Source organism: Nicotiana sylvestris, chromosome 8 (assembly GCF_000393655.2).
Source record: "Nicotiana sylvestris chromosome 8, ASM39365v2, whole genome shotgun sequence".
NCBI classification, from domain to species: Eukaryota; Viridiplantae; Streptophyta; class Magnoliopsida; order Solanales; family Solanaceae; genus Nicotiana; species Nicotiana sylvestris.
The window spans coordinates 175852406-175867031 of NC_091064.1; the positions used below are offsets into that span (position 1 = coordinate 175852406).

Sequence of the window (14626 nt, forward strand, 5' to 3'; positions counted from 1 at the left end):
TTTTCTGAACCAGAAACTATGCTAGTGTTTGGACATAGTTTGAGTTGAGACTTCAAAAGAGTTTTTTGTGATAAAACAATAAAAAGTTTGAGTTGAGACTTCAAAAGAGTTTTTTGTGATAAAACAATAAAAGTAGAAGAACAATATTACAGAGAAAGAGAGAGTAATTCTTATTGAATTTTGGGATGATTTACAATGGGATAAGACCCCTCTATTTATAGGGGAAAAATGACTTAGCCCCAAAGTCAAACTCTCTACAAGATAGACATTCACTCTAAATAGAATTTTATTCATAACACTCCCCCTTGAATGTCTACTCGATAATTAATGTGCCTCATTAAAACCTTAACTAAAATAAAACTCAATGGGAAAAAAATTCTAGAAAAGGAAAAAGAGTACACATGTTTAATAATACGTCTTTTGGTTGCCAAACCTTGCAAGGGAAACCCAGTGGGACAAAACCTTGTAAGGAAAAATGAGTGCAACGCGCATTAACTCCCCCTGATGAGAGCATCAATTCACATCCTTGAGCCTTCGCATCCCGATTTTGTACACTAGCTTCTTGAAGGTTGACGTCGGTAGAGATTTTGTGAACAAATCAGCCATATTATCACTTGAACGAATCTGTTGTACATTGATATCACCATTCTTTTGAAGATCATGTGTGAAAAATAACTTCGGTGAAATGTGCTTTGTTCTATCTCCTTTTATGAATCCTCCCTTCAATTGAGCTATGCATGCTGCATTATCTTCATACAAAATTGTGGGTAAGTTGTCACATTTCAAACCACATTTGTCTCGAATGATGTATTATAGACCCCAACCACACACACTCTCGACTTGCTTCATGAATAACAATTATCTCAGCATGATTAGATGAAGTAGCCACAATTGATTGATTAGTCGATCGCCAAGATATGGCAGTGCCTCCACAGGTAAATACATAACCTGTTTGAGACCGAGCCTTGTGTGGGTCAGATAAATACCCAGCATCAACATAACCAACCAGATTGGCACTACAATTGTTGCCATAAAATAAGCCCATATCGGTAGTCTCTTTTAAATACCACAATATGTGTTTGATTCCATTCCAATATCTCCTTGTAGGAGAAGAGCTATATCTTGCTAAGACATTAACTGGAAAAATTATGTCAGGCCTTGTAGTATTAGCAAGATACATTAGTGCACCAATTGAACTAAGATATGGTACTTCAGGACCAAGTAGCTCTTCATTCTCTTCTTGAGGTCGGAATGGATCCGTATTCACATCAAGTGATTGAACAACCATCGGAGTACTTAATGGATGTGCTACATCCATGTAAAACCGTTTCAATACATTTTCTATGTAGGCAGATTGATGAACAAAAATTTCGTTTGCCAAATGCTCAATTTGCAAACCAAGACATAATTTTGTCTTTCTAAGATCTTTCATCTCGAATTCCTTCTTTAAATAATCAATTGCCTTTTGGAGTTCTATAGGAGTTCCAATAAGGTTTATGTCATCAACATATACGGCAAGTACAACAAATTCTGATGTTGTTTTCTTTATAAAAAACACATGGGCAAATGGCATCATTTATATAGCCTTCCTTTAATAAATACTCACTAAGACGATTATACCACATTCGTCCTGATTGCTTTAGACCATACAACGATCTTTGCAATTTGATTGAAAACATTTCCCGGGACTTTGAATTATTTGCTTTAGGCATTTTAAATCCCTCGGAAATTTTCATGTATATCTCATTATCAAGTGAGCCATAAAGGTAGGCGGTAACCACATCCATTAAATGCATGCCAAGCTTTTCATGGACAACAAAACTAATGAGATAACGGAACGTTATAGCATCCATAACGGGTGATATGTCTCTTCATAATCGACACCAGGCCTTTGTGAAAATCCTTGTGCAACAAGGCATGCCTTATATCTTTGTACCTCGCTTTTCTCATTTCTCTTGCATACAAAAACCCATTTATAGCCAACAGGCTTAACACCATTAGGTGTTTGGACTACAGGCCCAAAAACTTCATGTTTTGCAAGTGAGTTCAACTCTGATTGGATTGCTTCTTGCCATTTTGGCCAATCAAGTCTTTGTCGACATTCTCCAACAGATTGAGTTTCAAGATCCTCACTTTCTTGCATAATGCTAGATGCAACATTATATACAAAGACATAATCCACCACTATATCCACTCGATTCAACTTTGTCTCAATATCGATTGGATTTATTGATAGTTCCTTATTTTCTTGAGCCTCGGGCTTAGTGGATTCCTCATGAATCTCAGAATTTATTAAATCGTGGATTTCTTCATGAGGTTCTTTCGTAGTGTCATTTTGATCATTTGTTTTCCTTTTTCTAGGATTTCGATCTTTGGAACCTAATGGTCTGCCACGTTTTAGGCGCGCTTTTGACTCATTAGCTATGATACTAGAAGATTGTCCAACAGGGACATCAATACGGATTGGAACATTCTCTGCAGGGATATGTGATTTTGTTATCCTTTTCAAATCCGTAAATACGTCTGGCATTTGATTTGCGATTCTTTGCAAATGGATAATCTTTTGCACCTCTTTTTCACAAATAGAGGTACGTGGATCAAGATGAGATAATGATGGATTTTTCTACAAAATTTCCCGTTTGGTTTCACCAACTTCTTCCCCTAATTTTGGGAAAAGTGTCTCATCGAATCGACAGTCTGCAAATCGTGCAGTAAACAAATCCCCCGTCAATGTTTTAGGTAGCGAATGATGGAGGGCGATTCAAACCCAATATATATTCCTAACCTTCTTTGCGGACCCATTTTGGTGTGATATGGCGGTGCTACAGGCACATATACTGCGCATTCAAAAATTCTTAAATGGGATATATTAGGTTCATGACCCAAAACTAGTTGCAACGGGGAATATTTATGATAATTTATCGGTCTGAGACGAACTAGCATTGCTGCATAAAAAATGGAATGACCCCAAACAGAAGTGGGCAGCCTCGTTTTCATGAGTAACGGTCTTGCTATCAATTGCAGACGTTTAATTAAAGACTCTGCAAGACCATTTTGAGTGTGAACATGAGCTATAGGATGTTCTACTTTTATCCCAATTGATAAGCAATAATCATTAAATGCTTGGGATGAAAACTCAGCAACATTATCAAGTCTAATAGACTTAATTGGATTATCGGGAAATTGTGCCCGTAATCGAATTATTTGTGCCATTAATTTTGCAAACGCGAGGTTGCGAGATGACAATAGGAACACATGGGACCATCTAGAAGATGCATCTATTAAGACCATAAAATATCTAAACGACCCACTAGGTGGGTGAATAGGTCCACAAATGTCCCCTTGTATACGTTCCAAAAATGCAGGGGACTCAATTCCAACCTTTGTTGGTGATGGTCTAATAATTAACTTGCCTTGATAACAAGAAGTGCAAGAAAATTCATCATTTAAAAGAATCTTTATATTCTTTAATGGATGCCCATTTGAGTTTTCTATAATTCGTCTCATCATAATCGATCCAGGGTGTCCCAATCGATCATGCAAAGTACAAAAGTATTGGAATCAATAACCTTTTGGTTTACAATAGAATGTGCCTCAATTGCACTAATTCTTGTCCAATACATGCCACAAGATAAAGATGGGAACTTCTCAATAACCCTCTTTTGGCCAGAGACATTCTTGGTAATGATGAGATATTCAAGATTATTCTCATCTATTGTCTCAATATGATATCCATTTCGACGGATATCTTTAAAACTCAACAAGTTCCTCTTAGACTTGGAGGAGAACATTGCATCTTTATGATAAGTATTGTTCCCTTAGGCAGAGTTATAGTAGCTCTTCCAGAGCCTTCAATTAATTTACTACTACCAGAAATTGTAGTAATATTTGCCTTACACATATTTAAATGAGAGAAATATTTCTTCTTTTTGAATATTGTATGTGTCGTACATGAATCAATTAAACAAATATTTTACAATTGAACTTTGATCCAAGTTTGCTTTGAGAGATATCCATATTCGCTTCCCATTGTTTGACATACAAAAGAAATATACGAATTAATATTAGTATTTTCAGAGAAAAAGAAAAAATAAATAAAGTTAAATCAATGATTCAATAATGACCTTTTAATGCAATTTCGACCTTTTAATGCCTTTCTCAGTTTAGTATGTCTCTGCCAAATATGCTGCTACTCAGGTTCTAATCGTTTTTGGCGGACACTGACGGTGACGGTCAAGCACAAATTGCAAGCCCGCCAACTCATATAAGAAGTCCTTTTGAGTTAACTTGGCTATCTTCATAAACCTCTTGTATGTGAAATATAATCTACAATCACCGACTCTAGAAAATCTACTGAATCTTCTTGAGACGGTAGAGTCTCGTGCTGATAACGTGTGATAAAACAATAAAGTAGAAGAACAATATTACAGAGAAAGAGAGAGTAATTTTTATTGAATTTTGGGATGATTTACAATGGGGTAAGACCCCTTTATTTATAGGGGAAAAATGACTTAGCCACAAAGTAAAACTCTCTACAAGATAGTCATTCACTCTAAATAGAATTCTATTCATAACATTTTAAAGTTTTATGAGTGGAGAAATAATTTTCACCCAAAAACTTGCATAAATCAATTTTGGGAACTTGAAAAACAATTTCTAAATTTTTTTCAGGAACTGGTCAAATTCCGCGAACAAATAATGATTTTAATTTTTTTTTAAAATAGCCAAAATATATAGCCAAACTATATGCAGTCAGACATATCTATAATAGTATCGATATATAACAATCATTCATTATAAAATCTAGTTATTTATGAAATCAATTTTTATGTTATGTTATAATATATGTTCTCTATAATAACATTTCATTGTAACAAGCAAAATAATTAGGAGCAAATGAGGCTGCCACAGATAGATTTGTCTCACACTATCTCATCAACGTACTTTAGCTTGTACTTTTATTATTTTCTATTTTCTATTTTCCTTTTTGACAGGACAGTTTGCTATGCCGTACCTAGTTTGAGACAGTTCTCTTTCTACAACTTTTGCTCGCCTATTCAATTTATTTTAAACAATATATTTCTATGAGATTAGAGATAAAAAAGAATGCATTAATAATCTCTTGCATAATTGGCTAAGCACCGCAAATAGGTATATTTCTATCCGTATTCGCACAATGACTAGGTTCAAGATCGTGGTCTATTCAATCATATTGCAATCAAGAATTACTTCTTTCAAGTTCAACTCAAGATTCATTTATTTAAGTTTACTGTTAGCTGGACAGTGAAATAATTAGGCTCAATATATGAATAAACAACTCAATATGATATATTAAATCATCAAATCAATCTTTGAATATCAACATTCATGTAAAACCATAATCCCAGAATAAATGAGTTTAGCCATGCATAGTCATTGTAGCAATCTTAATAGATTCCCAAGAATACATAAAAATCAATAATAGAAGGGAAAAAGAAGGACTCAAGATGAATTCCACGATTTCCGAACTGTATTATGGATTTTCTCTGCTTCCAAGTGTGCTCTTGCCTCTCCAAAGTCTTCTCTCTCTTCAAAAAGTGGCTAACTATCATATTTATATGATTTACAATTCAGTTGGGGCGAATTTGGCTTTTCCTAATTCGGATTAGAGAAGCTGATTTTTTTTGTTGCTCCCGTCCCGGTTTGGAGAAATGATGTCAAGAGGCTTCAGCTATGGCGGTGACAAGAGAAGAAATGTGAGTAAAAAGAGGAAATGAGAAAAAGCAGAAGCAATTATTTACTTCATTGAGCAGAAAAATAGTCATTGTTACATTGAGCTAAGAACTAAGCTACTATTTATTCATTTGTTAGTTATAACTAACTCAACTACTATGTATAGTGTAATACTAACTAATCTACTAACTGTAATTTAGTTAAATAGGTGGGGCCTATATTTCTCAACACTCCCCCTCAAGCTGAGGGATGAAATACATTCTTCATTCCCAGCTTGCTTAGTAAGTAGTCATGTTGTAGTTTGCACAAGGCATTTGTCAGCACATCTGCTATTTATTCTGTTGTACCCACATGCTAAGTTTGAATAATCCCTTGTACTAGTTTTTCTCTTACAAAATGACAATCAATATCTATGTGTTTAGTTCGTTCATGAAAAATTAGATGTGTAGCAATTTGGATTGCTGCCTTGCTGTCACAGTGTAGAGGCACATGCAGAGCAATATCCACTCCTAACTCCTTGAAAAGTCCAACCAACCACACAATTTCAGCTACTGTGGTTGCCATGCTTCTGAACTCTGCTTCAACTGAGCTTCTTGATATTGTTCCTTATTTCTTTGACTTCCAGGAAATCAGTGCATATCCAAAATTAACCACATACCCTGTGACTGACCTGCTAGACTCAACACAAGCTTCCCAATCTTCAGAATCACTATCTTTCACTACTTGATCAAACTCAACAGAAGTAAGTTTTTGATTAAACTCCAGAGGTGTATAGGCTGGTTTACCTTCTGCTAGGCCAAGTTCAGATACCAATTCTAGGGCATATTTCCTTTGACACATTAGGATACCCTTTTGAGACCTTAAGAACTCAATGCCAAGAAAATATTTTAGCTCTCCTAGATCATTCATTTTAAACTTCTCCTACAAATCTTTTCTGACTTGCTTAATAAGAAGTAAGTTGATGCTAGTTACCAACAAATTATCCACATAAACTAGGATGACTACAAGATCAGCTCCTATTCTTTGGTGAAGAGGGAATAGTCATAGTGGCTTTGAGTAAAATCCATGTCTAGGAGTGCCTCTGTTAGCTTAAAATTCCACTATCTAGGTGTTTGCTTCAATCCATACAAAGACTTATATAGTTTACAAACCTTTTGACTCTCCCCCTGGCTTGAAAAGCCATCAGGAACTTGCATGTAGACCTCTTCTTAAAGGTTACCCTGCAGGAATGCATTATGAATATCCATCTGAAAAATTTACCAACCAGATGCAGCAGCTAGTGCAACTACAGCCCTCCCTGTGACCATCTTGGCCACATGGGAGAATGTGTCTGTATAGTCCAGGCCTTCCTGTTGACTGTAGCCTTTGGCTACTAGTCTAGCTTTATATCTTTCCACATCACTATTTACACTACAAAAAAAACTGAAATTAGCTATGATCATCATCACTAATCTGTTGCTAAAACGCCCGTAGCTAGCAGAATTTCTTGATAATTCGTTGCTAATCCGTCGCTAAATGAGATTAGCAATGGATTTTTCTATTTAGCTACAGAAGTTGCCCGTCGCTAAAATCAAAATTTTTAGTAGTGTTAGACTTATACTTAACCTTGAAAACCCACTTTCACACTATAGGAACCTTCGCTTGAGGTAGATCAACCAAGGACCAGGTATTATTGTCTTGTAATGTTGAAATCTCAGCCTGCATAGCTTTAATCCACTTTGGATCAGCACTTGCTTCTTTGAATGTTCTGGGTTCAACAATAGCTAATATGCAGCAAGAGAAGCCCTGTAGTCTAAAGACAGTTGATTGTAAGAGACAAGTTGTGATACAGGATAGGGACAAGTAGATTTCATGGGCTAAACTACATAATCAGTTAGCCATATAGGAGGTTTAGAAGTCCTAGAAGATCTTCTAAGACCTTCATGAGAGACTGAGGGTGCAGGAGGAGGAATAAGGGGGGGTTGGTTCAGAATTGCCACCATAAAGAGGACTAGAAGGAGAAGACATTTGTTGAGCATCAAAAGCAAGTAAATCTGAGATAGATACAGGTTGGCTAGCACTCTTTTCGATTGATGCATTAGCGAACTCTAGTATAGGAAATAAGGGAGAAGTTCCAAGTTGCATGTGCTTAAAGGGAAAAATGTCTTCCTTGAAGACAATATCTCTACTAACAAAGAAGCCCTTGGAATGTAGATCATAGAGAATATAGCTCTTTTGAGAAGATGAATATCCCATATGAACTGCTGGAATTGTCCTAGGACTGAACTTATCCCCCTTTTCACTTTTGTGGTGTAGCATAAGCTACCAAACACTCTCAGATGTTGTAAAGAAGGTATCTTCTTAAATAGTGCTTCAAATGGAGACTTACCTTGAAGAAGACCAGTAGGTAATCTATTTAGTAGATATACAATTGTAGACACATACTAAACCCAAAATCTTAGGGGTACAAAGGCCTGAAATCTGAGAGCTCTAGCCATATCCAATATAGTTCTATGCCTTCTCTCTACTACCCTATTTTGTTGGGGTGTATAGACACAGGAACTCTAATGAAGAATTCCCAGATTGTGCAACAGATGATGAACTTAATCATTCACAAATTCAATGCCATTGTTAGTTCTGAGGCACTTGACTGCAGTTAAACTGATTTGACACCATTGTAAGAAAGTTCTTTAGAACTACAATTGTGTCTGCCTTAGTAGTTAATAGGAAATCCAAATATATTTTGAGAAATCATCCACCAAGGTTAAAAAATATCTCTTGCCATCATGACTTGGTAGTCTATATAGACCCCAAACATCTGCTTGAACAAGATAAAAAATAGGAGTAGATCAAGATGTTCTAAGAGGAAAAGGTAGCCATGATTACTTTGCAATAGGACATACAGTACAATGCTAATGTTCAGTTATAAGCAACCCTTGAAGATTATGTAGTTTCTGCAGTACTTTTAGAGGAGCATGTCCTAACCTTCTATGCCACAAAGAGAAATCATTACATGGACTTGTATTATTCTGGCTACCAGTCTTATTTGTGCTAACAATAGTATTTACACTTGGTGATATATGATGTTCAGGAGTTCGTCTCTCTGCAGCCTTGAGGATAAAGAGTCCAAGTTCTTCTCTACCAATCCCCAGTACCTTACCACTGAAGATTTCCTAAAAGACACAAAAGTCAGGAAAGAATGCCACCAAACACCTTAACTCTTTTGTGATCTTAGATACTGAAAGTAAGTTATACTTGAAATCTGCAATGTGAAGTATATTCTGACTTTTCTTATTTATGAAGAAAGAACAAATTCCAATATGTGTAATAGAAGCTTGTTCGCCAGTAGGCAATTGGACTTTATTTTTATCCTTCTCTGATACTTCTTCATAAGAGTCCAATAGATTTAGACTATGCACCATGTGATTAGATGCTCCTGTGTCTACTATCCAATTATGATCCACCAAAGTAGACATAAAAGCATGTAATATACTTGATGTCCATGTAGTAGCTAAGTTAGCAATATGTTTAGTATCTTTGCCCTTGTTCAGCATCTGCAGAATTTGTTGATATTGCTCTGGAGTAAAGAACCGATCTGGAGCAGCATAATTCAGTTGATTTCCTTGTGTGTCTGAAGGCAAATTTCCATAATTATTCTCCATATGATTCATATTGTTGTTCACATTATTTGCTTGAGCATTGAAAGTACCTCCTCTTCTCTTATTCTTGAAATCACTAGGATATCCATGAAGCTTGAAACAGTTTTCCTTTGTATGCCCTTTATACTTACAATACTCACACTGAACTGTTGATTTGTTGAAGAAATTCTTAGGTTTGTAACCTCCAGAGTAGCCAGTGTTAGTGTAACCTCCAGAAGTATTATATACTCCATTCTAACCACTATTATGGGCTCTATTACTCATCATGGTAGTAGCTTCATTGTTATCATTAGAATTATTCACATGTTTTCCAGTAATCCTTTAACTTTCTACATTGATTATTATGGCATAAACTTGGTTTAGATTGGGTATTGGTCTAGTCATAAACACCTGATTTTTGGCATTTTTATAGGTGTCATTGAGACCTGTCAGAAGCTGATGGTGTTCTATATGTTTCTGTGATGCAAGACAACCACATGAAGGTGGTGGAGTAAGTGTTTCATACTCATCCCAGAGTTCTCTCAAATGAGAGAAATACACCACAGAGGATACTTCTTGTGTCAAAGTAGCAATTTCTTTATATAGATAAGCAGCTCTAGATGCATTTAATTTTTCAAATCGTTCCCTTAGATTTTCCCAGACAGTATAGGCATCAGAAGCATAGATGACAGTGCTAATCAAGTTTGGTGTCACTCCTAATCCATGCAATACTATTGCATTACACCTCATAGATCATGAAGACTAACATCATAGTTACTTTTTTTGCAGGTGCCTAAGACAAAACCTGATTTGTTTTTACCATGCAACACAATTTTCAAAGATCTACTCCAAATATAGTAGTTTTTAGAACCTTGTAGCTGAATAGATATGAGAACAGAACCTTGTGTATCGGATGGATGAATGTACAGAGGATGATGATGATCGACTTGATCAACTGATTATGCGAAGGTCTGATTATCAGCAACTTCTTCATTGGCCAGCATTATTGCAGGCATTGAAGGAAAATATCTGAGAATTCTGAGATTGAATAGAAATGCAGCTATTGACAGTCAATTGAGGCTCAATCGAACAAATCTCTAAACCCTAGCTTGCGAGGAGTGAGATCCAGATTGAGAGTTGGCTCAATTTATCAGATTTACTTAGGTAATTGACTCAATTAAATCTGTCACAACTGAGCTAACACTCGTTTAACTGAGCTATGATACCATGTCAAGAGGCTTCAGCTATGGCAGTAACAAGAGGAGAAATGTGAAGAAGAAGAAGAAGAAGAAGAAAAAGAGGAAATAAGAGAAAGCAGAAGCAATCAGTTACTTCATTGAGCAGAAAAATATTCATTGTTACATTGAGCTAAGAACTAAGCTACTATTTATACACTTGTTAGTTGTAACTAACTCAACTACTAATTATAGTATAATGTAATACTAACTAATCTACTAACTGTAGTTTAGTTAAATAGGTGGGGCCTACATCTCTCAATAAGCGAACCTTGCTTTGCTGTCCCAGATTTCTGTCTCTAGCTTTTCTTTCGCCAATTTTGATCATATTTGATCCTTTTCCGCGCAAGTTCGTTCCTACACATAAGAAACACGTAATGAGCATATTTTTACTTCAAAATAGTGTGAGCCCCCGCAACTCACACAAAAATTAATATGAAAACACATTCAAAACATGCACTTTTCACCCTTCATCACATTACTTTCTTTTGGTTTTTCTTTTCAAAATATTGCACGTTACAAAAATTTCTTAGTTAAACAGCGGTAGTTTCATTTTCTAATTAACATTTCTGTGTTCAGATTTGAGTAATAATGCTAATCACATGCAGGAAGATTGAGTGCCCTTCTGTTTTTGCTGTCTCAATGGAAAAAACAACCATTTTCTGAGATCTCTTATTAGGGAACCATACTGCCATTAATTCATAATCGTCTATGATCGATTGTTTAATATTTTTTTGGTAATTAAAGTTAGTTCCTTTTTCTACTTTAATATATTCTGTCGATCTAAAGCAACAGTATTGTTAACTACGTACTGTTGCTTTTCCGGCGCAATTATATTAAACTCAAAACGAATAGATAATGAATGCATAAAAGTTCTCTGCTTTTTGTGACATTTTTAAAGAAATTTGCAGGACTTGTGCATAGATGCTTAAGTTGTTTTGATAATTAACTTGACGGTGTTCCCAGCAAACTTTGCTGTAATAAGAAAATAGACCCTATATATTGGCTCTTAATTCTTACACTTGATTTTACGTTATAAACAAAACAAAAATAAGTACATAATGAGATGATTAATGTTGACATTTTCTGATGATCCTTATGTAGTTATTTCGTTTCGTGTGTATAATCTCAATCAATTCAGCTTTAGCGTCTATTGCTGGTTATATCTCGATAGACGTATTTCAGAATATATATTTTTTTCCACTTATTGGGAGTGGAATTAAGCTAGGTGTAAAAAGACCAGAAAATTGGACTTGGCCCAGCCAATTAAGAATAATTTGGACTTCTACTTTGCTGAAATTTAAAAATAGCTAGATTTACAAGTGGTCATTCAAAAATAGTCACAGTTTCAAAAGTCATCGAAATTTCGCCACTTTTCATGTAAAGATAAAACTAAACGAAAACATTATTCAAAATCCGGAAAATACTCTAGCATAATATACTAGAATTCTAGTATAATATACTGGAGCCAGCAAAGTATACCGATCCAGCATAATATGCTGGAAGTTCATACACAGGTGCACCTAACTTTAATATATTATACTGGATCGACCTCTGTTGCAGTAAAATAATGGCTATTTTTCAATGACTTGACAAACGATGGCTATTTTTTGAATGACCAGTCCGAAAACTAGCCCGTGCTATTTTGACTAATGGATTTGGATAAAGAACTTTAGGTCAAAATAACACGGGCTAGCCAATTTTCAGGCTGGTAATTGAAAATAGCCATCGTTTGCAAAGTCATTGAAAAATAGGCACTATTTTGCTGCAACACGGAAAGTGCAGCATAATATACTGGAGATTGGAGCAAGTGCGTATGAACTTCCAACATAATATGTTGGACCAGTATATTATACTAGAACTCCAGTATATTATTTGGAGTTCTAGTATATTATGCTGGAATATTTTTCGGATTTTGAACAGTGTTTTAGTTCCGATTTATCTTTACATGAAAAGTGGCTAAATTTTGATTATTTTTGAAAGTGTAGCTACTTTTCAATTACCACTTGTAAATATGGCTATCTTTGCATTTCAGCCAAACTTTAGCGGGGGAATTTGCATCTATACCCAGTTTTTGAGCCACCTTTTAACTTATACCTGCTTTGCAAAAAAAATTGCAAGCGTACCCACTTTTCGTGTAGCTTCAGGCATATGGGCATGAAGTAGCAAGAATTTATGTCTGAAGTTTGAACTTCAGATTTTTTTTCCTAAAGTGTGGCCTGACTTGCAAAGGCAATCACGCAAACTTCAGTTCATAAGCAAGGGCAAACTTCAGTTCAATTGTTTATGCCTGAAGTTTGAACTTCATAAATTTTTGCCTGAAATGTAGCCTTATCAAAGCAAAACTTCAGATATTTTTGCTTGAAGTTAGGCCTGACTTGCAAAGGCCATCACACAAACTTCAGTTTATAAGCAAGGGCAAACTTCAGCTCAATTGTGTACTTCAGATATTTTTCTATGAACTTCAGTCATTTTGATATAAACTTCAGATATTTTGACATAAACTTCAGACATTTGGTTATGAACTACATATATTTGGCTAAGATTGTCAAACATATGGGATATATACTTCAGATACTGAAGTATAAACTTCAGACATTTGAGTCTGAAGTTAGGCACTGCTATTGGTTATCCTCGTTTCCATGGCTTATTACGCCATATGAAGGTGACGACATCTCAGATGCGATGTTGGATTTCAATGCATTGCATGAGACTGCAAGGTCAGTTGCGGTGAAAGCTTTTGCACTATTAAAGCGAGGTTGGAGCATACTTAATAAGGTTATGTGGAGACCTGATAAACAGAAATTCCCAAGTATCATTCTCGTGTGTTGTTTGCTTCATAGTATTATCATCGATTGTGGAGACCAATTAAATCCTAAGGTTGCCTTATCTGGTCATCATGACCCAAGATATAAGGGAAGATGACGGTTTTATTCTTGCATATTGCCATGAACTAAGAGATACAGTTTAGCGTGAACTCTCAAGATCCTAAACTGGGGAACTCATCAGAAAAGAAGAGGAGGAAGAAAGGAACGCATAGGTTCGGAGTAAGAAGAGGAGGCATCTGAAATTTTTAAAATTAGAGTATAAGTTAAATAATTTTAAAAATATAGGTATAAGTTAAATGAGAGCGTCCCGTACAATTTTTACAACTTTAGCTTACATGAGCTAAGCCCAACATCCATCTCTGAAACTGAAAGGCGAGTAAAAGGAATTATAGTCCCTGACTCAATCGTACAGGGTTTGTACCTCACACTGGCTAATTCACTCTTTCGATATAAACTTATATTTCAACAATTAGCATATCATAAAAATAGAAAGAGAATTACTATGATCACAAAGTACAAGAACAAGTCGAACATCAACTTAAAAAGTAATTGAATATGAGGAATATCATATTCATTATTTGTAGTAAGTATTCATGATTGTTAAAGCATTAGAATCAAAAACCAAACTGGCTGAAAATCTATTTGGATTCAAAAATTAGAATTTTAACAAGTCAATCAAAATTTATCCAATAATTGGTATGGAGAAGTATTAAATCTACATAATTTTAACTTTAATTAATACTCCTCTCGTCCCAATTTATATGACATAATTTCCTTTTTAATATGTTCCAAAAAGAATGTCATACTATTTTACTTTTAATGAGATAAAGTTATTTTGTATATGATTTGTTTTAAACCACAAGTTTCGATTTTTTTTACTTACTTAAATTTCGTACCCTGTCAAACACGCCACATAAATTGAGACAAATACAGTTAAACAAAAGCTATTTTTTCTTCTTATACAATATTTGAAACTTATTTATCAAAATTATCCATATTTTGTCTATTACCCGCCCTAAATAAATTTTTCTTACAATTTATTATTAGTACCTTAAATTAGAGAATTCTTAGCTTCGAAAAAAGGCATAACTGAAGAAAACAACAGTGTTAACCACGTTTGAGTCTCTGACGGTGGCAATAACAGCTCTCATCATCGAAAAAGTGTAGGCCCACCAAGACAATTAAAACTTACAATTACGTATTGGACAATTCAACCTCTGATAAAGCAGAGTCT

The 14626-nt window shown here is 35.1% G+C and overlaps 2 protein-coding genes across 2 annotated transcripts; both read right to left on the reverse strand.

Moving 5' to 3' along the window:
* Positions 1 to 6318: 6318 nt before the first annotated feature.
* LOC138876038 (uncharacterized mitochondrial protein AtMg00810-like) lies at positions 6319 to 6621 on the reverse strand. The gene has a single exon (XM_070154925.1). The coding sequence runs from the start codon at positions 6619 to 6621 to the stop codon at positions 6319 to 6321; it is 303 nt and encodes a 100-aa protein (XP_070011026.1).
* Positions 6622 to 8294: 1673 nt separating this feature from the next.
* On the reverse strand, positions 8295 to 10079 carry LOC138876039 (uncharacterized). The gene is made up of 4 exons (XM_070154926.1): positions 9741 to 10079; positions 8931 to 9584; positions 8677 to 8864; positions 8295 to 8352 (listed from the first exon to the last, which is right to left on the reverse strand). The coding sequence occupies exons 1-4, from the start codon at positions 10077 to 10079 to the stop codon at positions 8295 to 8297; spliced, it is 1239 nt and encodes a 412-aa protein (XP_070011027.1).
* Between the last annotated feature and the right edge of the window lie 4547 nt (positions 10080 to 14626).

Bases quoted from the DNA above. Each gene is read 5' to 3' on its own strand.
- LOC138876038 (XM_070154925.1), bottom strand. From the start codon at position 6,621: ATGAATGATCTAGGAGAGCTAAAATATTTTCTTGGCATTGAGTTCTTA.
- LOC138876039 (XM_070154926.1), bottom strand. From the start codon at position 10,079: ATGAGGTGTAATGCAATAGTATTGCATGGATTAGGAGTGACACCAAAC. The intron at 9,585-9,740 runs GTGTTTATGACT...AATAGTGGTTAG, and splicing joins ATAAAAATGCCAAAAATCAG to AATGGAGTATATAATACTTC. The intron at 8,353-8,676 runs GTTAGGACATGC...GTGTCAAATCAG, and splicing joins TTCTCTTTGTGGCATAGAAG to TTTAACTGCAGTCAAGTGCC.